The sequence below is a fragment of the Mus pahari genome, chromosome 10 (assembly GCF_900095145.1).
Source record: "Mus pahari chromosome 10, PAHARI_EIJ_v1.1, whole genome shotgun sequence".
Lineage (NCBI taxonomy): Eukaryota > Metazoa > Chordata > Mammalia > Rodentia > Muridae > Mus > Mus pahari.
Window position 1 is genome coordinate 114,948,669 of NC_034599.1, and position 23,520 is coordinate 114,972,188.

The 23,520-nt window shown below is 42.9% G+C and overlaps 1 protein-coding gene across 7 annotated transcripts in view; it reads left to right on the forward strand.

Moving 5' to 3' along the window:
- Positions 1-23,520, forward strand: part of Snrk (SNF related kinase) — a 50,733-nt gene that overhangs the window by 6,104 nt on the left and 21,109 nt on the right. For 2 of the 7 annotated variants that reach the window (XM_029542761.1, XM_029542762.1), the window contains 3 exons: positions 8,610-8,657; positions 9,287-9,411; positions 13,875-14,570. In XM_029542761.1, coding sequence (XP_029398621.1) covers positions 13,982-14,570 — 589 coding nt within the window. In that variant the 5' untranslated portion in view covers positions 8,610-8,657; positions 9,287-9,411; positions 13,875-13,981. Of the gene's footprint in view, positions 1-8,609; positions 8,658-8,921; positions 8,982-9,286; positions 9,412-10,604; positions 10,721-13,874; positions 14,571-23,520 lie in introns of those variants that run through there. The other 5 variants (XM_021206841.1, XM_029542765.1, XM_029542764.1 and 2 more) reach the window with 4 other exon arrangements.

Below are 23,520 nucleotides of genomic sequence, written 5' to 3' on the forward strand. Positions count from 1 at the left end.
GAAAATGTTCTAGTTCTGGGTGGGGTCAGTGGGCCTGGAGTCCACCCCAGGCAGCTCTCCCCAGGCACAGGAGGGAGGCAGGGGGAGCCCTTCACTTACCTCTGTGTCCCTGCTGTCTTACCCTTATGTACATAGATTCTCAGGAATTCTGATCCTCTTTTTAATTGTCCAAATTGATTGATTGATTGAGAGTGTGCATGTGTGGAGACCAGTGTACAGCCTGCAGGTGTTGGTTTTCTCTTTCCAACACTGGTGCCTGCTCAGGCTTGGTGGCAAATGCTATTCGTTGTCCACTGAGCACCTCCTTTGCCCCTTGGCTTACTGTTTAGTTTTTTGGGTTTTTTGTTTGTTTGTTTGTTTGTTTTGAGACAGGGTTTCTCTGAGTAGCCCTGACTGTCCTGGAACTCACTCTGTAGACCAGGCGGGCCTCGAACTCAGAAATCTGCCTGCCTCTGCCTCCCAAGTGCTGGGATTAAAGGCCTGTGCCACCACTGCCCAGCTGGCTTACTGTTTTAAACCATTCCAAATAAACTGGAATTCACATGCAATTTATTACAGTAAGAGACATTTTAAATTTGAAACAAGACAATAAAAAGTTACTGGTTTTATCATAAAATTCACTTCTGTCTTTACTGAATAATCAAATGCTGTCTATGGGTGGTAATGGGAGAGCTAATAAATCAAAAAATGTTTATGAACTTTTGAAACTGGTTTGAAATCTCTGATGATCTTATTTCTTAGTTGCTTCCTTGTAGATCCTAAATCCATTTCTTACCTTGAGACACAGATGCCCTTTCCTGGGCATTTTCAGCACTTCACACATTTTGACTAACTTAGTAACTAAATGGTTAGTAACTAACTTAGTAACTCAATGGTTAGTCATCAAGCACCCTTCAGTAACAGCCTTTTCCTTAGCTTACAGAATTCACTTCTCCACAGTTATAACTTGACTCAGAATGGTGTTTCTCTTTCCTGAGCCAACCAAGCAAACACCTTCTCTCTGCTGCTCTGTTTACCGCTGACTCTGACTGTCCCTGTCCTTCTTTGGTCCCCCTTCTCTTCCATCTGAAAGCTGCTGGTGGGCTTTTTCTAGAGGATCCTGTTTTCTTTACTAGTTTGTGAGGTTCTAAAGACAGGGATGGTACAGTGTCCTCCACTAAGGCACAAATTTTTGCTTAATAAAAGTGACTCAGTGTTCTTGCTCCCAGCCCCAAAGAGCTGCATACCCGCCTTCAACAATGTATTTCAAAGAGCATGGCCTATTTCATAGATCTCTTTTTGCAAAAGGTACATTGAGTGAATAATTATATATAGGAAATAAATTTTTTAGTAATCTCTTTCTTGGGTTATAAAAGCAGTATGTGTTTCACTAACAAATTCCAAAAAGACAGGAAATCATAAAGAAGGAAAAATATATTCTTATTGATTTAGCATTTTAGATTTAAAAATGTATACATTGAAGCAAAGAACATAGTTTTTAAAAAATTGAGATGATGCGCTATTAGACTTAGTAAATGAATTTAGCATATATGAATGTATATGTGTGTGCATGCATGTAGAGGGTAGAGGTCAGTCCTGGGTGCAGGCCAGTGAGAGTAGGCGTGGCTGGCCAGAAAGCCCCTTAACCTACTGGTTTCTGCCTCCCTGATGCTTCGCTTACACAAGTGTGCAACCACACTGGTTTTCTACATGAATTGTGGTTACTGTTAGAGGCATTTCGCTGACTTGAGCTCTCTGTAACCTCTGAACTTTTTCTACTTAGTGTTATACAGCATAATGTTAATACTGGGAAGACTGATTTATTACATCATTTCTGTGTAGTGGACTTATATGTTCTGAGTTTTGACATTTAAATATTGTTGAACATTATTGAATATAAAATATTTGTATAAAATATTTGTACTCATCTTTATTTTAGACACATTTAGAACAAGTTAGATGTTCCTTATCTGAAATGCTTGGGACCAGAACTAGGTTTTGGAGTTTGGGCATTCCCCACCTTTTTGAAGATTTTTAGAATATCAAATTTTAAATAGAGATTTAATGCAATTTGTGGGGTGGGATCTAACTCTAAACTTGAAAGTCATTCATGTTCCATGTACAACTTAAGACACATAGCCTCAAGATAATTTTGCATAAGCTTTAAGTTTGTGAAAGTTTGTTTCATGGTATGAAACTGTCTACTGTGGCCAGATTTGGGAACACTTGAGGTTGGGCTAGGAATGTCCAACCTATGGTAAGGCTGTAAATCAAGGATATTAATTTATCAAGTTCTTGCTATTCAGAAAGTTAGCATTCAGCCCCACCCTGTAAGAAAATTCTGGTGATTCTTTTAAGTCAGAATCAGCCAATACTTTTAGTCTGTGGTGAGTTTTCTGTTTCAGCATTCCTTTTATGACCATTTTTAAATGGCCATCTTCATCCCAGATCAGAGAAAGAAGGAACAGAGAATAAAAATGAATTTGACAGTGTTTATAGGGCTTTAAAAAAGAGGAAGTTTAAAATGTTTTAAATTTTCCATGATTTCTACTTTACATTTTGTGTTCCTGGGGAAAGTGGGCTGGTTTTTTTTTCTTTTGCAGTCATTTCCACAAGAGCTTTGGTTTAGGTCAGTATTGTTATGTAAGTACTTATGTCAGCTCTGTAACCGTAGTGGTTTAAAAAATGATGGCATGCTTTACCAAGAGGCAGGTTCTGCTGAGGTGGTTGACTTTACCTGTGCTGTGGCTTGAAGGCTTGTTTGTGACTTGCTAACCAGGGTCCCCTCCACGAGTACCAGCTCTGCTCTGCCTTGTCTGTTCAGCATCGTTTGGGACTGGCCTGGCTCCTCTCTGTTCCAGCTACAACTTGATCTCTCGATCTGCTTAGACGGAGGAAGATTACTTAAGCTAGCACTTTTTAAGTATTGATCTGCATTGACCAGACAGCCACTGCCCTGAGAGCCTTGAACAGGCCTCTGAACTGGCATTGCTGTCTTGTTAAGGGGTTAGAGTCTATTAGTGTTGCCTACTTGCAAGAGAATTAGAGCATGATAACAAGTCTGTTGGTGCCATCCTTGTTCAGGTCTTGTTTAAGCGGCCATATTGTTGAGGTGTTATGAGTGGAGCTTCCCTGTTATTTCTAGGAGACATAGTCTCAGAGTAGATTTCCTGGTCTTAATAGTCTTTCTGCTCTCTTCCCCGATATTCTCAGAGCCTTAAGTGTGTTGTGTTGTAGTTGAATTGTTGTGTTGAGTTGTGTTGCAGATGTATCCACTGGGGTTGAGCACTCCAAGACCAGTTGTTCTCTACAATTTGACCATTTGGGGCTTTGTATAATGGTCTCTGGAATCTCCTAGGCAGAGAACTACAGTCAACTAAGAAAGACTGAGAGAATGCCCAGGAGAATTTGTCTTCTCAGGGATGAGACCCCTAATTGGTTATCCAATACTAATCGGTCAGCCCTGAAATCCTATACATACAAGTAACACTTAATGAAATGAGCTAGGCAAGTTGTGTTTATATATTTGTGTGTGTCTCTCTCTGTGTGTATGTATGTGTATATATATATATATATATGTGTGTGTGTGTGTGTGTGTGTGTGTGTGTGTATGCGTGTATCAGTAATAGAGAAAAATAGCTATTAATTTGAGAGGGAGTAAAGGGAGTCCTGGTTGTGGGGAGGAAAAGGAAAGGGAAAATGATATAATTATAGGCATTGCGGGGCCCCTGTTGTGGGGAAATAAAGGGTTGGGAGAGATGACCTGTGTCCCGCCAGAGCTCCGGTCTGGGCAGGACAAAGCCACGGAACCCCAGTCCGCAGGGGATGGAGAGGGAGCAGTCCGGTGTCCCTGGGCCTCACAGAGTCCAGGGATGACAGTTTCTAGCTCTTGGACACTGCAGAAGAGCTGAGAATGAAGTGGGGGCCCTGGGGTGGCTCAGTCAGCCCTAGTGCCTAAGGGAGAAGGGGCAGGGGTAGAAGGTGCACTGGGTGGTTCCCACACGGGCGGGTGAGAGAGTCTGGCTAGCTCAGGCTGCTAGCTCAGTGGACTGCTTGGGTTGGCTGGAGGCTCTTTAGGGGGAAGCCTGCTCCATTGCTCCAGCATGGCAGATCTCAGTGAGCAGAGATAGTCCATGTTTTTAAGGTGTTTATTGTAGAAAGGCAGAGAGAGGGAGAAGAGTAGGGAAGTAGAAGCTGGCCATGGCCACTGGAGAGAGGGGAGAAGAAAGGAGAAGGAGGGTGAAAGGTGAGAGTAAGAGCAAGAGCTTAAGAGAGGAGGGGTCAAACATCCCCTTTTATAGTGGGCTGGGCTACCTTGCTGTTGTATGGTAACTGTGGGGAGGAGCATACCTGACTATAGCCTAAGTGACTGATGGCCACAGAATTATGGAGCTGGGTCCTCATGTCAGGAGCCTGGCAAATGGGCCTTCTGTCCCTTGCAGATTAATCTGTTGGGTCTCCAGGGTTTGAACCTAGCTTGACCAGAAAACAGGTTGCCTTTCATGATCCCACAAGGCATTACCTTTCTTTGCAAAGTCCTTAGATTTAAGGATGTAACTTTGCCTGTTAGGACGTTTCTAATAGGAGTTATTGGCTTACCTCTTAATTTTAATGCCACAGTGAGTCTGTCCAATGAGTGCAGGCTGATAGAGTTGTAATAAACCCATAGTAATTTTTAGCACACACCCCCTCCAGTACAGAACTCTAGTTCTTCCAAAACTTAGGGCCTGTTGACCTGTTGTGGGTGTTGGTCTTTAATTTACACTGTTACTCCCAGAAGGAGGAGACACACTCTTAGTAAACTGGAGTATTGCTTATTTTGGATAGAGAGAACGCTAGAGAATACATAATAGGACTGTGCTTACTGTACCTGACCTGTGTGTAGTTCTTGATATTACTGCAGGATCTCATTAGGGTCTTCTGGGACCCTGTATCACTTTTGTTGATAAAGTTTTAGCAAAAAAGCAGATCACTTTGGTAATAGTCACTGAGTGTTGGTTGCATCATTGACTTCAGTTGCCTCTTTATAGGTGTGGCTTTCCGTCTGATTGTTACTATGATTAAGGATTATAATTTTCATTTTTTGATACTTGTAAAAAAAAAGTACCAGTTAGTTTGTATGGAAAAGGTTAAATCCAGTGTTAGTTCAGCTTTTCAAAATCAGAGCCTCGGGTTGTGTGTGTATGAGGAACTGCTGGCCTAGTTTGCTTTGTTTTGGGGTTTTCTGTAGTTAGTACTTTTCAGAGACTTTGTGTATTGGGACATTGATTGACTCATTTGGGGGAATGTTATTTTCTAAACAAAGTGTTGAGAGGCTTAGGGGTGGCTTGACTTTCACACACAGCCAGTTTTGTTTGATTTCTCAGCAAACTGTGAGTTTGTTCAGAGTTGTGTGTAGTGACATCTTTGATCACTTCTCCTGGGGGAGAAGAGTTGCAGGACACATATTTGACAAACAGACTCAACTGCAGCAGTGGTGATGTGACCACAAAGTTCAAAGTGAGTTTCAGCAGGAGTAACAGTGGCTTCCAGACCCACAGTAGAGGTAACAGAGGGTGCTTCTACTACTGTTGCAGCAGTGTGCAAAGTGTGTAGGGCCACCCACACTTCCTTCCTCTTCTTCAGCCACACCTCTATGCTTAGTCACTTCAGCCTGCTTGATCTGAGAGAACATTAGTATATTCTTATAACACCTACCACTACTTGTTTCTCAGACTGCAGTTTCCATATTCCAAACACTGTTGGCCTAGTTAGCCTGCTTCATTTAAGTCTAGCCTAGGTATCTAACTGGTGCTGAGCCTGTGCCATGCAAGAAGGCTGCTTTAAAGTGGCTGGTCTTAGTGATGCTTGTTGTTCAGAAAGATGCCAGCTCAAGTATGCCGTTGTTTAAAATACTGATTTTTAAAGAGCTTAGCATTAGAAAATGTTTATTCTACAAAGACAGGAAAAAGTAGTCATTGTACTTAAGGTATCTGCTTTTTAAGAGTGAACGTCGGGTTTGGAACCGTCCTCCAAGATCGCAGGCGAGTGTTTACTAGGACGAAGTAAATTATTAGTGTATTTAATTTGTTGTATGTTTCTGCCAGTTTATTTTAAGATTCGTACCTGGCTGTGTCCCTAGAGGACAGCTGCAAACTCTCTGATTGGTTTATTACCAGAGAGGAGATACAGATGACTTCTCTCTTACTATATCCCCACTCTTTTTGCCAACATATTCTGATGAAACTTTTTCTGAAACTAAACATGTTTTTTCATAGTTGAAATTCGAATACCAGGACAAAGGCAGGCGCTACAGATCAGGGTTGAGTGGTGAACAGAACTGGATAAAGTTGAGACCACTATAGCTCAGAGTGCGGATGTCCTTGCTAGCACTGTGGCCACTCTTTTACTCTTGAGGTTAAAGTTTTCCATTCTATACATTCAGATTTGCTATGAGTATATTACTTAAGATGGCATGATGATGCAGTCTTGTAATCTTGGCATGTGGGAGACTAAGGCAGGAAGATCTGGAGTGGAGGCCAGCCTGGGCTACATAGTGATACTAAGTCAAACATTGCAGCAGGGGAAGCAAGTACTTAGATTTCTTTAAAAGGCATTTTATTGAAAATCAGATTTTAGCCAGGGAGTGGTGGTACACACATTTAATCCCAGCACTCAGGAGGCAGATAGACCTCTAAGTTTAAGGCCAGCCTCGTCTACAGAACAGGACTACATAGTGAGACCCCCATCTCAAAAACAAAGAAAAAAAAAATAAATGAAAAGAAAAAGAAAATCAGATTTTAGTGTTAAGTTAGACATATTGTTTTCTGTATCCCAAGATTTATTTCTTATAGCTAGCTTTTTAGTTTGGTGTGTTAGGGAAGCAAGAATCTAGTTCAGCGAGCTCTTCCCTTGGTGTAGACAAGCAGCCAGGAGGAACAGCAGGAATGAGGCAGCACAAACAAGGTTGTGGATGGTGTGTTTTCTGATCACAGATATTGTAGTCATATAGCTTATTTGATCTCTACTACCCTTAACCTACAGAAAAGATTTGTTTCTATTGCCTTTGAGTGTGCACATGCATGTGTGTGTGCTGCACGTGTGTGTGCTGCACATGATGAGTGCAGGTGCCACAGAGAGCTGGAGTTTCAGATGGTTTCTGAGTCCCAGGCGTTTGTGAGCCATCTGAGGTGAAATGTTGGGACTGAGCTTAGGTAAGAGCGTTACAAGGGCCGTAAGAGCACTGCACTGCTGAGCAATCGCCCCCCTCACAGCCTTTAACGGTTGTGTGTTTGACTTAGTTTTGTCTGGGGATGAAACATGGTGGCATTTTATATAAACTAGGCTGGCTTCAAACTCTTGATCCTTCTTACTCTGCCCTTTGAGTGCTAGGCTTATAGGCAGGGCTGTGTTCTTGTAAGTAACATGTCTAGTGAGGGAACTGACTGTACAGTAAGGTCAGGTAACTTGCTGAGGACCTATGGCTTGTGATTGGTGGTCTGGACTCATAGGATAGCTTTCAGAACCAGTGCTTAACTACCATGCTGCCTTGATAGAGAAACTCCAGGAATGGCTAGTGGGAGGAGCTGCTAAGGCCCACTTGGGGCTGAAGGGTCTGGCAGGCAGGCAGGCAGGCAGGCAGGCAGGCAGGCAGGCAGGCAGGCAGGCAGGCAGGCAGACAGGCAGGCAGGGTGGCTGGGGAGCTGCAGTTTACCTGCCAGTGAGTGTGAGACTGTGCGAATGGCTGTGGGGTCCTCTTGGCTCTCACTCCAGCAGACTTGCCTTTCTATCCAGACGTCATCTTTTGTGTTTGCTCCCCCATACCAGCACACCTGAACTTAGGCTCACTGACTACCCAGACACTCAGCACCTTTAGTGGGGCTGTGAGTTGCTTTGACCTACCAAAGTCACTCAAGCCTTTTGCTTATTTGTGTTAGTGTTTCAGGTTGGTTTCAGCCCACTTTGGAAAGGGCTCCTTACTGTGCTCGGGATGGGAAACAGTGCAGCTGCTTGCTCATAGTGACAGTTTTGTTTACTCTCTGGTGGCAGCCACGAAGGTGTTTCGTGAGCTGCCTGTTGCTGGCATCACAATGCATTTCTGCCTTGCTTAGAAGGAGTGTCTTATGCAGGTTCCTCTCTGCTGCTGTAGTGGGAGCTTGGTGAACTTGTCCAGGGGTATAGGCAGGCCGAGCAGGGTCCTAGTCGGAGATAAATCAGACAAGTTGAGCTTCATTTTTCACATTTTGCTGGTGCACAGTTAGGATTCAGCAGATGCAGGTTCAGGGCCTATTACCCAGGAGGTCTTTAGAAAATGGCAGGTGTTCTTGGGGTTCATTGCTACTATTTTTTTAAAGCTGTGATTTGGGCTAAGGCTGGGGCTGCTGGGCCTGGGGCTGGGGCTAGGGCTAGGGCTGGGACTTAGTGACAGAAAACTTGCGTAGCATGAGCAAAGCCCTGGCTTCAGTCTCTAGCCGTGGAAGGGAAAGGGGAATAGTAGTTAATAGAGAGAAGAAAGATAATAGGAAGAGACAGGTCACCAAGGACAGATTTGCAGTTTGCAGGTTTGTCTTGTCCTAGAATATGTAGTTTTACTTTAAACAAATTTGAAACAAATAGAATGCACTGAAATCATTTTCTGTATTTTCCTTTAGGAGAAACAACAAATACTGGTAACAGTGATTTGGTATGCTATTTGCAAGGTACGTCTTCGAGCCAGTACAGCCACACCTGCACCTCTCCCAGTCATCTCTCAACATTAGCACGTATGGGCAGGACAGAGCCTCAGAGAGGGAGACACACACACACACACACACAATGTATATGTATATGCATGTACATGCATGCTGCATGCATACGTGGAGGCCAAAGGTTATCATTGTGTCTTCCTTGATCATTATCTAGCTGATCCCCACCCCCAATTTAAATACTCATTTATTTACTCTCTGTGTGTGCCTTCCACAGCTGTCTCTTTTGAAGGCCAGAGGACAATTTCTGGGTTCTAAAGATAGAGCTCAGGTTGTCAGGTGAGGACCTTTACCCCTGAGCTATCTCCCTGGCTCTCCCCACCTCACTGAACCTGGAGCTCATTGATCTGGCTAGGCTAGCCAGTGAGCGTGAGCTCAGGGATCCGCCTGTCATTGTGCTCCCCAACCCCACACTCCCCAGATTTTGCACTTGAGGGTACAAATATGGGTAGTGGGGATTTCTCTCAGGTTCTTCTGCTTGTGTGGACAACATTTTACCCACTGAGCCATTTCCTTAGTCTCAGGCTTAACTTTAATAATCCCTAGATTGATTTATCTAATTTGATCTATTTGCCACTTTCCAGAATGCATCTTAACAGAAATACAGAGGAAAAGAATAAAGATGAGAAAATGGCGTAGGCAGTCCCAAGAGATCTGTTTTGAAGGTGAAGGTTGAACTTGCAAAAATATGCAGCATTCACTTAGACAGGTAAGAACAGCTGAATACATGGAGTCAGTTGAGGACTGAGATTAGACAGCCTCTCGCCGAGTATATATGAATTAAAGGTTCTTTAGGGAACCTGGTGTCCAAACACAGAAACACTTTTCAATTTAGATTTTCCTGCTTATACTAGTCAATTATTACCTCAGATGAACCAGGATAGTACACAGTACAGAAGTTGGTTCTTTCTAACAATTTTATTATATACTAGTCTTTTTTTTTTTTTTTTAAATAATTATGGGGTTGAAGAAATGGCTCAGCAGTTAAGAGCACTGGCTTCTTCAATTCCCAGCATCCATATGGTAGCTTACAGCCATCTCTAATGGGATCCAGTGCCACCTTCTGGCATGCAGGTGTACATGCAGATAGAGTACTCTTATACATAGAATATATGAAAAATATTTTATTTTGTATGTGTGTCTGTATTTGTGTCTATCTCTGTGTTTGAGCTCCTGAGTACAGGTGCCCAGAAGGGATGTCAGATACCCTGGGACTGGAGTTAACATTGGTTTTGGGAACTGAACCCAGGTCCTCTGTAAGAGCAGTAAGCACTCTTAACTGCTGAGCCATTTCTTAAGCTCCTATATGGTTTATTAATTTAAAATTTTAGTAAAAATCGACTCATTCAGTTTTGGTTCTTAAGTCAGTTTGTAGAGAAACAGCAGAACAGGTTGTTTTAAAGCACTGACAGGTGTCATATGCCCTGGGGCTGACTCCAGCTTCTAGACTGTCGTGCGGTCTTCATATCTCTTTGCCTCAGAATGTGATGAGTAGTTGTGAAAACTAGGAAAGGGTGGTGAAGCTGGATATGTGACATGTACAGTGCCCATTTAGAAGTCAGTGCTGAGTGTAATCACAGTGGCTTCTAAAGTATGGAACATGCTAGTTGGAAAATGCTATTGTTGGCCTATTTAAGTTTATTGTCAGTTTTTGAGGTAAGGTGGCCCTAAGTGATTTCAGTAATTTTTGAAGCAGTGTTAATATGATAATGCATCACTTTCATAATCACATTTTGACTATTACTATATTAGATATCAAATGTGATGTTTCTGAAGTGGTCAGATCTTCAAGAGTGGGCTTTGGAGGATGAAGATGTAGCTCAGTGGTGGAGCTTGGCTAATGCAAGACTTGGGCTTGATTTCCAGTGTGGGTTCTGAAGTCTGACTTATATTGAATTTTAGCTTTAATACCAATCACATGTATACAGTTTCCTTGGCTTTAAGATGAGACAATCTGACCTCAGGAACCTGTGACAGAGTACAGTCCCACCTACATGCATGCCTGTGGAAAGATTTCAGTAAGTTTGGGCTTTTCTTCTGATCTTTGAAATAACGTGCTCTAATGCTTTGATGCTCAGTGCCCTGGTGTGTTTAAGTTTTAGTTGGAGGTTATGTGTACCTCCATCATTAAACAACACAGGTGTCTGCTTTTAGAGCACACAGCTGTGACCATGAGAGAAGGCGTCACCAAAGTAGTGTGCATGTGTGACAACTTGTCTGTGAGGTTCACATGTTTGTCACTGGATTCTGGTACTCATTTCTAAAGTGTTCATTTTGTGAGATTTAAAGTGCTATTTTAACTTGTGTAATTTTATATTTGTTTTTTTCTGAGTCAACATTTATAAGAACATATTTCTGTCATAAGTTTATATTATAAAGGTTGAAAATTTTAAGTATGATACGAAATTTGGCTTCTAAAGCCAAAAAAAATCTGAGACTTAGCTGGTCTGTAAGAGTGAATACTTATATACTCTGGGACAGTGAGCAGCTGTGGTGGTTTATGTGTGCGTTAGAAAAGCTCATAATGGACATAATGAGTGAGCAACCTCCAGCTGGAATGTTGAGTGCTTGCTGTGTTCAAGGACGCCTAACCCATGCTGTCAGGAAGTGGATAGTTGCTTGGGGAATAAATTTCACTTCAGATGTAGTAAGAGTTTTAGTTATATATCCTCTTTGTGTCAGTATTGACTTAGATTTGAGGCCTTGGAAAAAATGGTCTTCAGGAACCTTTAGATACTCACAGATGACATGGCATCATTCAGAGATGCAGGGAGAGAAGGTGAGAGAAGACTGCCAAAGAGGCCTCCCTCCACCCTCTGCAGCTGTCACTAGTCTCTGGATGGTAGCGAGTGGTGGCTGGGTTTCTACCTATGTCTTTATTCTCCATTTTCCCTGTTTTGTGAATGCTCACTATTTTTTTTCCCTGTTTTGTGAATGCTCACTTTTTTTTTTTCAAACTTCTTACTGATTCTCTGTGAACTTCACATTATGCATCCTGTCCTGCTCATCCCTCATCCTCCCATGTCCGCCCCTGCAGCCTTACAACCTGACCCCCAAAATAAAACACACACACAAACCAGCAACAACAAAGCATAGAAAACATCTCATCATGGAGACTGTAGTATGTCACAGAGTGTCCACACACCTTCACTTGCAAGTGTTCTTTGCAATGAGTCATTCATTGGTCTGGTTTGAGATCTCTGGCTTCTGTGACACCATCAATATCAGATCCTCATCTGGACTCCTCCTGGTCATCCTGTTGATGCCCTGTGTCATGGAGATCTTGTAGCTTTGGATCAGCAAGACTGGACCTTTCACATGTCCCAATAGTTTGCAGATGATAAGACGTTGGAGTGGGCCCATTTAGGACCCTGGGCCTGGGTGGTGGCAGAGCTAGTCAGCCTGTTGGCTCTCCTTATCTGCACCACCTAGGCAATAAGCACTGCTTCAGCTAGGCTGCCCAGTGCCACCACTGACAGGAGAGAAAGTCAGCTCTCCTGCTCTCTTGCCCTTGGGGCAGCTCCACTGTGCTGCCCAGTCAAGGTTCAGGGCCCATTCTCCCAAGTGCTGTAGCCTGTGAGGGACTGGGTCAGCTCTCCCATTCTCATACCCTTGGGGCTGGTTCACTCATGCCTTTGCCATCAGGGCCAGCTCTGTATTACCCAGGTGAGGTGCAGGGCCCATGAGTGCTGCAGCCAGTAAGGGGGCAGGGTGATCCTAGGATCAGCTCTCCTAGCTACTGCTGGTGACAAGGAGAGAAAAGGGAGGGTATCAGCCCCATACCCATACTACCTCACACCAGACTAGTGGTGGGGCCAGCTCTCCTGCACTTACCCACTGGGCTGGCTCACCCACATCCTTTCTACCAGGACCAGCTCTACCATGCTATCCTGAGTCCTGCAGCTGATGAGGGGCAGGAATAACTCTCTTGCGCTCATGTCCCTGTGAGCAGCTTTCCCAACTGCCAAAGAGGCAGGGGCATCACCTGTGCACCTGTGCCACCCCCAGCAAATGAGTGCCAGGGTCAGCTCTCCCACACTCAGGCCATTGTGACTGACTTACTCACACCCCAACTACCAGGACCAGTTCTACTGTGCTGTCTGAGCAAGGCACAGGATCTACTCTTCCCAGTTCTGCTGCTGGTGAGAGATGAGATAGCACCAGCTCTCCAGAGCTCAGTGCATCCAGTGAGGGGAGGGTCCAGTTATGCACAGCCCATGGACATCCACATGATCCTTGAGATTCTGAGGCTGCCCTGATCAGGACAGCCCCGTGTACTCTAGAAGTAATATGAGTTATAGACATGAACTTTGGCCCCTGTTGTTGAGTTGTCACAGACTTAGACATGACCCTCAGTGGCATCTCAGGCTAGGACCTGACCATAGCCCCATGTAGTGGGACTGGCCCCTCATACCAGACTACTACTCCTCTCCACCCACAGGTCTCCAGTTCCATCTCTCTTCATAATGCTCACGCTACTCCACTTCTCTTTCTCTGCTGTCTGACCACCACATAATCTCACATTGTGGTAGCTCCCACTGCAGGCTGGCCATGCACCTCATGAGCCCCTAGGCAACATTCTCCATTGTGCTGAGAGGCTTGGAGGCAAGGGAGTGTCTGTGGTCCACCTGTGCCATGGGCTGGAGGGCATTGTGGCCTTCCTGTGGTCTCTGTCTTCCTCCTGTGCTGTGCCGCCTGGATTTGATTTGATTTTTATATGTCCTAGACATAAAACAGCTTTGGTCACCAAACCACCCATCAAGCTAGGATGAAACAAAGGGCTGCCATCTGCTTTGCCCCTGCCTAGTACACCACCACCACCACCAAGGTTTCTCTGCCCATTGCTGGGCTCTCTCACCATAGTTTTAAAGTCTGATGGGATTTTGCTTTTGGAAAATATTTGTCATTTAAACATAGCTTTTCAAACTTATCAGTTACTTATTTCTAATATTCTACCCCCTCCCCGGCCCCAAATTGCTTCCAATGAGCTGCTGCTTTTTGTCTGTGGACTATGGTACTTCTCAACTTTTATCTTAAATTATAAACTCTAAGTATATAAATAGATTTTTAATAACTACCCTGACTCACTTTATATCTCAACTGACTTAAGGCTCTCAAAATAAATAAATAGAAAGAAAAGCCACAAGTTGATTGTCTCTCTTGTTTTTACAGGTATCCATTATGATGCTGACAATGAAGGCCTTATTTCCAACAGATAAACTCATATGAGAAGACCCACTTCAAGCACTTTTAAGTATTTTTCTGTTTGTTGAACCAGCATGGCAGGGTTCAAGCGAGGATATGATGGGAAAATTGCTGGATTATATGATCTGGATAAAACCTTGGGTCGAGGTCATTTCGCAGTGGTCAAACTTGCCAGGCATGTCTTCACAGGTGAGAAGGTGGCAGTGAAAGTCATTGACAAGACAAAGCTGGACACTCTAGCCACTGGTCATCTCTTCCAGGAAGTGAGGTGCATGAAACTAGTGCAGCACCCCAACATTGTGCGTCTCTATGAAGTCATAGACACCCAGACCAAACTGTATCTCATTCTAGAACTTGGAGATGGAGGAGATATGTTTGATTACATAATGAAGCACGAGGAGGGTCTTAATGAAGACTTGGCCAAGAAGTACTTTGCTCAGATAGTTCATGCTATATCTTATTGCCATAAACTCCATGTGGTCCACAGAGACTTGAAACCAGAGAATGTAGTCTTTTTTGAAAAACAAGGTCTTGTGAAGTTGACAGACTTTGGCTTCAGCAACAAATTTCAGCCTGGAAAGAAGCTCACTACGAGCTGCGGGTCTCTTGCATACTCTGCTCCAGAAATCCTGCTTGGCGATGAATACGATGCCCCTGCAGTAGGTAGGTGACCTACCCAGGAAGCTCTGTTGGAACTTGCCGCTGCTGTTAGTTGGTTGTGTTGGTTGAAAATAATTTCAAAGAGAATTTTGATTAGATGTGTCTTCCTTAAGAAATTTGGTTTCATGAATATTGTGTGTTCCTAAGCTGGCAGACAGGTTATTTCAAACTTATAAGGGAAAATGTCTAAAGGTATTTTTAAAACAAAGATAATTAGAGTATTGTTGAAGGGAACCTTTCAGGGCACTCATTGTAGGTTTTTTCCTTAAAGTCTGAGTTTCCTGCCTTCCCATCTTCTTAGATTGTTTTCTGGGAGTAGTCCTGACCATCCCTTCCTGCAAATGTCCTTTAACAGTCTTGTCACACAACACTGGAGTGGTGCCACGGCTACTCACCAATGTGTGGAGAGTTAGAGATTGGATCGTGCTAATTGTGACCTTGAATAAGCAGCTGACCGCTCTGCTCCTTCTTTGTAAGGTTGACAGCTTTCCTATGGCATTTTGTTTGCTGTTTTCATTGTTCAGATGGGAACTTTGCCCCATCACCATGGGAACAAAGGGCAGACTAGGAAACTGCTGTGCTACATGCCAGTGTATGTAGGGCTCTTGGTATAGGGCCCCTAGTATTCCCAGCCGCCCTTGCCTTCTCCCCTAGCATCCATCGTACTCTTTTTCAGAGTTGCCTGTCTGTAGTGGAAGGACTTGCTGTTTTTCAGGTTAGATTAGCTTTGTTCCCTTGAACCATATCAGTTGTGAAGGTCATACAAGAAATTGTTTAGACTTGAAAGGATTTGTTGAACTGAAAGGTGCCATTTTATTTAATCTCAGAGAAACATATTCTTACGTTACATGAATAGGACATCAGACTCCATAGACAAGAGTGTTGCTGTGTGAGCTGCAGACCACAGGAGATAAGTGAGAACAACATACTGACATGTTAGATTGACGGTGTCATATAAAACATGGTGGAGACAGAATTTGTTAGATTGTTGGGTTCTAGAAAAGAAGGGATGGTGGGTGACCTCTGCCTTCAAAGACCACCTGGTTCAGTCAACCTTTTGTTAGGGTATTTGAGCCAGAGATTTTGGTGAGTGAAGCCACTTAAATCAGAAAATAAAGCTAGGTGACAGAACAGGCATGGATGTAAATATGTAAAACAGGGTGAAGCAGAAGAGAGCTGTAGTAAGACACCTTTCTTCTTTCTACGCACGAGTGATACCAAGCCAAATGTTGTGAAAATCAGGAACAATTGTGTAATTTAGAAGACAGTTTGGCAATACCCTGGTAAAGAGAGATGTACACATCATGTGATCAAGTATCTCCTGTATTTGTGTGTGTGTGTGTGTGTGTGTGTGTGTGTGTGTGTATGTGTGTGTGTGTGTGTAACAGAGCCTTGTGGATGCCCCAACCCACTAAAGAAGTGTGTTATGTCACTGTTGAATAAGTTGTTCAATATTCCTACTTAATTTTGTAGGTTGGTAAAAATGCAGCACATATGCCATCATGATGGATTTCTTTAAGTATGTGTAAGGACAGAAAGCAAATTATTAAAGAGAACATATGATACAAATTTTATGTATGTTTAAAGCACATAGTTAGTGAAGTGTGTAGAGGATTGAGTTATGGGTTATTTCTTTTTCTTTGTTATTTTATTTGATTTTAACTGACCCTTTGTGATGTGATGTAGATAAATACAAAACTGGTTCCACAAAGGAACCAATAGTCTTCTTTCTGTTAATATGTTATTATGCCAAAGTTAGTGATTTTGACAAAATGATCACAGGCACGCTGTGCCATTGTTCTTTATGGGACTTGGCTCCTTTTGCCTTAAGGCTTAGCTCCGTTGTCATTACCTTAAGGCTTAGCTCCGTTGTCATTATATTCTTAGCTCCGTTGTTGTCATTATATTCTTTATTCTTCAGGGAGTCAGATTTTGGTTGCACTTATTAACTACACCTTTGTTTTCTATGTGATTTTTATTTTTCTTTCCCTGATATTTCTAGGCTCTTTGAGTTTCCTCTGTTCTTGTATAATGTCTTGGAAACCTCTTTAGTGTCTTCATTTCTAACATTTTTTTTAAAAAAATAATCCTTTTATGGAGGATTTGTGAATGGTACTCCATGTCTTTGTCTATCTAAAAATGTACTCAAAATAATACTTTGATTGGATATAGACACACATTCTATTAATTTTAGATGTTTTGTGCCATCCTTTTGCTTCTAAAGTGGCCAGCTGATGTCTGGTGTGAGACTGGCTTTGCTTCTTGTCACTGGTTCTGTGTTACTGAGCCGTCTGGGTTTTGTTTGTCTTGATAGGTTTGTCTGGATGTTTATTTTATTCTGCTTTGTGGCCTTGCTTCTGTTCACATTCACTTTTCCTGGGTACGAGGAGACATTGGTTGCTTGTTCATCTTGTGTCTGTGGGATTTTCCAAAACCTTGCCTATGTGTATATTGTCTGGGTGTTGCAGCCTCCTAGTGGATAGACAAAAACTTCCCCTAAGTGGGAAGTGCTGGCTTCTGAACTTAACTATATGACAGGTTCAGTATCTCCTCTAGATGCCATCTTCTTTTTCAGGCCCATGGTCCATTTTTTTCCTGCCTGAAGCTGGTCTGCTAGGCCTAGGTACAGTTAGGAGGTAGAAAAACCAGAATATCATCCCTTAAATCAGTTCCTTCCTGTGTCCAGTGTAAGTCTAGAAAGAAGCACCATATAAGGTCCTGGAGCTAGGTTTTGGGAGTCGTCCTTCACTCCATCATCCTCTGTAGCCCTTTTTCTGCCAGGTCTAGGAATGTAGGGTGGGGTGGGGGCATGGGTCCGACCAGATCTTGTTCTGGAGGCTGTTGCTTCACTCTCCTCTGTGGGCTTCCGGACAACTGTGTCACACTGACTTCTTGTTGGAGAGGGAAGAAAATGATTGTCTGCATTAAAAACTCTGGAATCTCTGGTAGCAGCTTTGGGAGGTACTGTGGAGAGATTGCAGTGTGGTAGTGGACAGTGGGGTTACCTGTGGAAGAACAGACAGAGGTATAGTGGGACTTCTGTTGGCCATGGAGAGGATTTATGGGAATGGGGCTTCATGGAGATTTCTAGGTATGATGTTGTTGTTGTTGTTTGTTTGTTTGTTTATTTTCCAAAACAGTTCTAGGAAAACACTTACTCAGATTTTTTTCTTTGTAGACACTCCAAGCTGTGAAAACTGTTAGATCTCAGGCTTTTGGCTCTTGTACAGTGCAGAACCCTGACATTGCTTAGGACTTCTTGACTTCTCTAAGATTTTAAAGTTTTAAGTTAAAATTAGATTTGGCATTGAGACTTTAAAATCTCTCTTGAGATTTGGAGTCTTCCTGGGATATTAGATTTTTTGATCTGAAAACTGTATTAGATGCTTCCTAATTTATAGGCAAACATTTCAAAGATGAAATAGGCAGTATCAGCATTAGTTTATTATGACCAGTTATGGAATAAATAGAAATGAAATCTAAGTTACTTTAAACATGACCTCACATTAATATAATGCAAGTTTGGCTTCGGATTAACCATATAGCCTAATATTTGTATATGCTCTCTGTATTGTGTATGTACACATTTTACAAATATGTAAAAATATTTATGTATGTGTACTCTGTAGTGTCTCTTGCACTCCTGGCTCTGCGTTTTAGTGCTGATCATCCTAAGTCATGAATGTATACTCATGAATATTAATATACAAATGGTAGAATTCTTCCAAGTCTGTGCTCCATTCTGCATCCAATACTGACTGGCCTTTACTTGTTCTCAATAAACTGGGAATAACCAGGAGCAGTCTCATCCAGAAAATGAGACCTGTACATCGTGGTCCTTTACTGTGAAGGCTGAATGCTTTGCTCCCGTCTCCAGAAACAAGGCAGAATGTCTAATTGCTATTCCTAACAGTGCCCCAAAGCATACACAGTGGGAAGGCAGAAATAAAACTGTCTTTACTTATAATTGACATGGTTAACTACCTGGAAAATCTCAAGAAGTCTACAAAAAAATTACTAATAAGTGAGTTCAACTCACAGGACTTAAAATTAGAGAAAACACAAATACATTTCTGTAATATAAATGAATAAACACATGGAGGACAAAATTAAAACAGTGTCATTTGTAATGAAGTAAATATGAAGGTGTATGGACATATCTAACTGAAAGTGATGAGGTGCTAATGTGGAAATTCAAAGGCCTGAGATAATGCAGAGCAGGCCCTATTCACTTACTGGAGAGTGCACTGTAGGTGTCACCCTGTCCACACGGATCCTGTCAGCATAGCTCCTAGCTGATGCACACAGCTCCTTACACAAGTTGTAGGGAAAGGCAGAGGACCTAGCTTTTACAAAATAAAATGTACAGTTACCATGCAGCCCCGTGGTCACACCTCTGCTGTGATGAATAGCTGTGCTCACATTGACCCACAAGTCCACTGTCATGGGGACAGCAAGACCTCCCACACCATGGGGTTTGTGCGGCAATAAAGATGCTCATTATTGAACATCTTGAGTCCATCCTAAAGGTGCAGAAATGCATACTTTAATTCCACCACTAAGAAAGGAGAGGCAGGAGGAGCAGGAATTCACGCCAGCTTTAGTTACAAAGAGAACTATCTCATAGCAAAAACAAAAATCCTACCTCATACCAAAATACTGTGTACTCTGATTCCATTATGGGATTCTTTTGTGGTCACATTGTAGGGAACATGTTGATGAGTGTGAGGGTTAGAGGTGATCGTAGTGTGGTGGTGGTTCAGCAACATGGGCTAGGGGCAGCCTTAAGATGGGATTTCTGTGTCTGCCTGTAATAAATTGCATCAGGACTGTGAACAAGTAGCTTTAAAATACTGAGGTCTGAGTGAACTGTGCAAGCTGTCAGTGTCTGCTTCTGCTTCGGATCTGCTGTAGTTAGGGAAAGTTCTGCTCACTGGGAACACCATGTGACACATCTGAACACTGGGGGTCGTCCTGTAAATCTGAGTGTGTGAGACTGGGAGGGAGGGAGGAAGGAAGATGGAAGGAGGGAGAGGGAGGACGAGTAGGGGGAGGAGAAGAGTGTACACACTCCAGTGTGCACATTCCAGGCAGCAGTCTGTCTCCACCTTACTCAACTCACTGAACTGTTTACTTAATGGTTCTGGTGGCATCTGCTGCAGTTACAGTTGGTCATACTCTACACCTGACTGTCTCCTCATCTCCTCATCTCCTCATCTCCTGTTCTTGCCTGGAACTGAATAATCTTGTCTAGGATTCTCCTGCAAATATGCCACCAGGTCTGTGAGGCCCTTACTTCTCCAAGGTGGGGCCCCCTGCATGACCAGTCCTCCAGTTCTCTGGGACATTTGGCCTTAGATCCTGACTGCCTCTGGTTGTGGGAGAAAGTAAAGAAAAAGTGCTCTCCATTCTGGAAACCTATCCTCAGGAGAATTTCTACAATGTTAGCTGCCACGGGAAAGTGGGGCGGGAGGGTGGGCCTGGGAGCTTTGCTCACATTTTCCCACATGATGGTTGAATTTAACTCTCAGAAGCTTGTTTACATATGCATACGAAGCCAGGCTTTAAAGCTAGGACCTTTCTTCCCTTTTAAAAAATGTAAAGTTAAAGAAAAAAAGAAAGAAAGAAAGAAAGAAAAAGAAAGTAGATAAGTGCTGGTATTTGTTGGTTAGTCTTTGTGTTAAAAAAAAAAATGTAGCTTAGTTGATCGAGCACTTGTCTGACATACAGAAGGCCCTGGGTTTAACCCCTACTGCTGCATAAACCTGATGTGATCCAGGCAAGACACTGTTGTCCCAGTATTCAAGAGATGGAAGAGGAGTCAGGAGTTGAAGATCATAACCTCTCTATCCCATCTTTCCTTTTCACATCAGTGTGGACACAGGCGAGGCTGGAACTTCAGCAGTGCTTTAAGAACAGGTAGGCAGCAACGATTTAAACTCAGAAATGCATGTAGATGCAGAATGGTCACACCATCAGATCTCATGCTCAAAACACTGACACCCCTTTCCCCTTCATTGAGATAAGTTTTGGTATGTGGTTCAGGCTGGCTTCCAACTCAAAACCCTCTTGTCTCAGCCTTCTGAGTGCTGAGATTATAAAAGGGAGCCTGTTTTCCTGTTGCCCTTTTTTATTTTTAAAGCTATATTATGTATAAAATATAAGCCTTTTAAAGAAGGAAAACTGGCTTGTAAAACAAAGAATTTAGTGGTTAGAACAAGTCTCTGGGTGTTGTTGTTGTTGTTGTTTTGTTTTGAAATGAGGTGTCTTGTAGCCCAGGCTGGCTCAGACTTGCTTATGTGGCTGAGGATAGCCTTGAGCAGCATGTGACTTCTTTTTTTCAGTGGCTATGGTTTTTATCAATCAGCTTCTCACTCACCACACTGACAGTGGTAGAGCAAGATCAGTGCAGAGCTGCGTTAACCATGCAGACTGATCTGTAGAAGCAGGGCTTCTTCCTAGCTTTCATTCCAGACATATGCCTTCACCAGCTTCTCCTGTCTCACTCCCCTCTTCCTTTAGTAACCACACTTAGATAATCTCCTGGCTTTTTAAAACACTGACTTACCCAGGTTTTGTCGACAAGCTTTTTGTTGTTGTTTTTAAATAAAACCAAGGATTAGTAAGACAACTCAGTTGGTAAAATGGTTGGAAGGCTGGTGTAATTCTAATAGATCTGCCTTTATATATTACTTGACCTTTTTCCCTTACTGCTTTGAGGCTATGCCAGTGCCTGGCAAATACAGAAGAGGATGCTCACAATCATCTATTGGATGGAACACAGGGCCCCCAATGAGCTAAAGGGGTCTGCAGCCCTATAGGAGGAACGATATAAACTAACCAGTACCCCCCAGAGCTTGTGTCTCTAGTTGCATATGTAGTAGAGGATGACCTAGTCGGCCATCAATGGGAGGAGAGGCTCTTGGTCTTGTGAAGATTATATGCCCCAGTATAAGGGAATGCCAGGGCCAGGAAGTGGGAGTGGGTGGATTGGGGAGCAGGGTTGGGGGTGGGGAGGGTATAGGGGACTTTCGGAGAGGAAACTAGGAAAAGGGATAGCATTTGAAATGTGAATGAAGAAAATACCTAATAAAAAAAGAAAAAAGAAAAGAAAAAAGAAATGGCGACATTTATAGTCTACAGTCACCCAGCAAGCACTTGGGCCGTTACTCAAGGCAAGTGAGCATTTAAGTTAATGCTCTCTAAACACTGGGAATGTGACTCAGTGGTAGAGTTCTTTCTCTGGGTTTAATCTCCAGCACACATGCCCCCACCTCCAAAAACCTAAGCAAAAGCAATGCCTTTAGTTGCATTGTTCATAGTTGCCCCGAGCTGGACGAGGTTGTAGAACAGCTATGAAGTTGAGCACTCGCCCCAAATGCGCTGATGAGACCACAGGCCTATACTTTATGGCAAAGCTTAGAGGACACAAAATAGACCCATGGGGGTGGTGCGGGAAGCTGTGTGTGACCACAGGGCAGCACATAGAAACCGTGCAAGACGGTGAGGTGAAGATGCTTGACTCTTGTGCTTAGGTAACTGCGTTTGTTGGGACTTCTGAATGTACACTAAGAACTGGGGTGTGTCAGTTACACCTTAAAAACCTTGGGGGAAGTGATCAGCACTATAGAATCTTTAACAGGCTAGGTTTCAGGATTGTTCATGATGTCAGAGCTAGGGGAGGACACTCCTAAAAGGCTGCCAGTGGGTCTGTCTTACTAGCATTAAGTATTCTTTGCTTTTATAATCAGAAAACAGTAAATATTCACTTTACAACCAAGTAGTAGGTAGCCAGTTTTTAGAGAACTTTCTGGCTAAAGTTGTACTATGAAGGCGCAGTCTGAAGAGTCAACCATATTATATATTTGCTGAAATTTCTAGAAGACATCCTGATGTTTTTTGAATATAGGAAAACAATTTGTGTACATTTGTATGTCTCATGTCTAGTTGAGGTGTCAGGTATAGACAACTGACCTAAGAATAGATACATCAATGTAAAAATTGTGGAACTCATTGCTATCTTAAAGTTTATTTTTCATACCTTCTGGAAATTTTAACATTTTATGTTTTCTAGAGCGATGCCATATCCTTTTAAAGTGCATGCCTCAGTTTCCCTAAGCTTCATTTCATTAAACACTTTGTGACTTCTGAAGGAAGCCTGTTTGCCTCAGCTGAGTGTTTCCATGTAAAGGGATTTCTGCAGCTGATATTCGTCTGACTTTTCACCCATTTTTCACTACACTTTGAGTTTTATGCAGAATCAATGGAAACTTTACCTTGTAGCAGCTGTTAAACCAAAGTATCAAGTTTATCGAGGGCCAATCATCCATTCTTAATTGTGTTGTACTTGTCCTCATTTCTAGTTTTTGTTCAGAGTCAAACTGATTGTATAAGACTGAGTAGGGGGTTGAAGTATTCAGTTTACTACCTGGAACCAGCAGTGAAGTCACTGACATAGTGTTCTTTAGTGGGTATCCCTTTGAAAGAGCATCCACACTGGATATATCATGAAAGAGTCCTCAACTTGTGCTGCTGTGTCCACACTCTTGTCTCTCACCATGTGCTACTGTATTCACACCCTTGTCTCTTGCTGTGTGCTGCTGTGTCCACACCCTTGTCTCTCGCTGTGTGCTGCTGTGTTCACACCCTTGTATCTCACCACGTGCTGTTGTGTCCACACCCTTCTATCTCACCATGTGCGGCTGTGTTCACACCCTTGTCTCTGTATGTGTGCTGCTGTGCCCAAGCCTTTGTCTCCATGGTTTTTACTTTGAAGATGTGAACGTCTCAGACTTTGAGATCAGTACTACAATAAAATTGAATGGCAGCTAAGGATTTCCTCCTAGAGCTTATAAAAGGGAGGTAGATCTATTTCAGCTTACACCAGTCAGAATGGCTAAGATTAAAAATTCAGGTGACAGCAGATGCTGGCGAGGTTGTGGAGAAAGAGGAA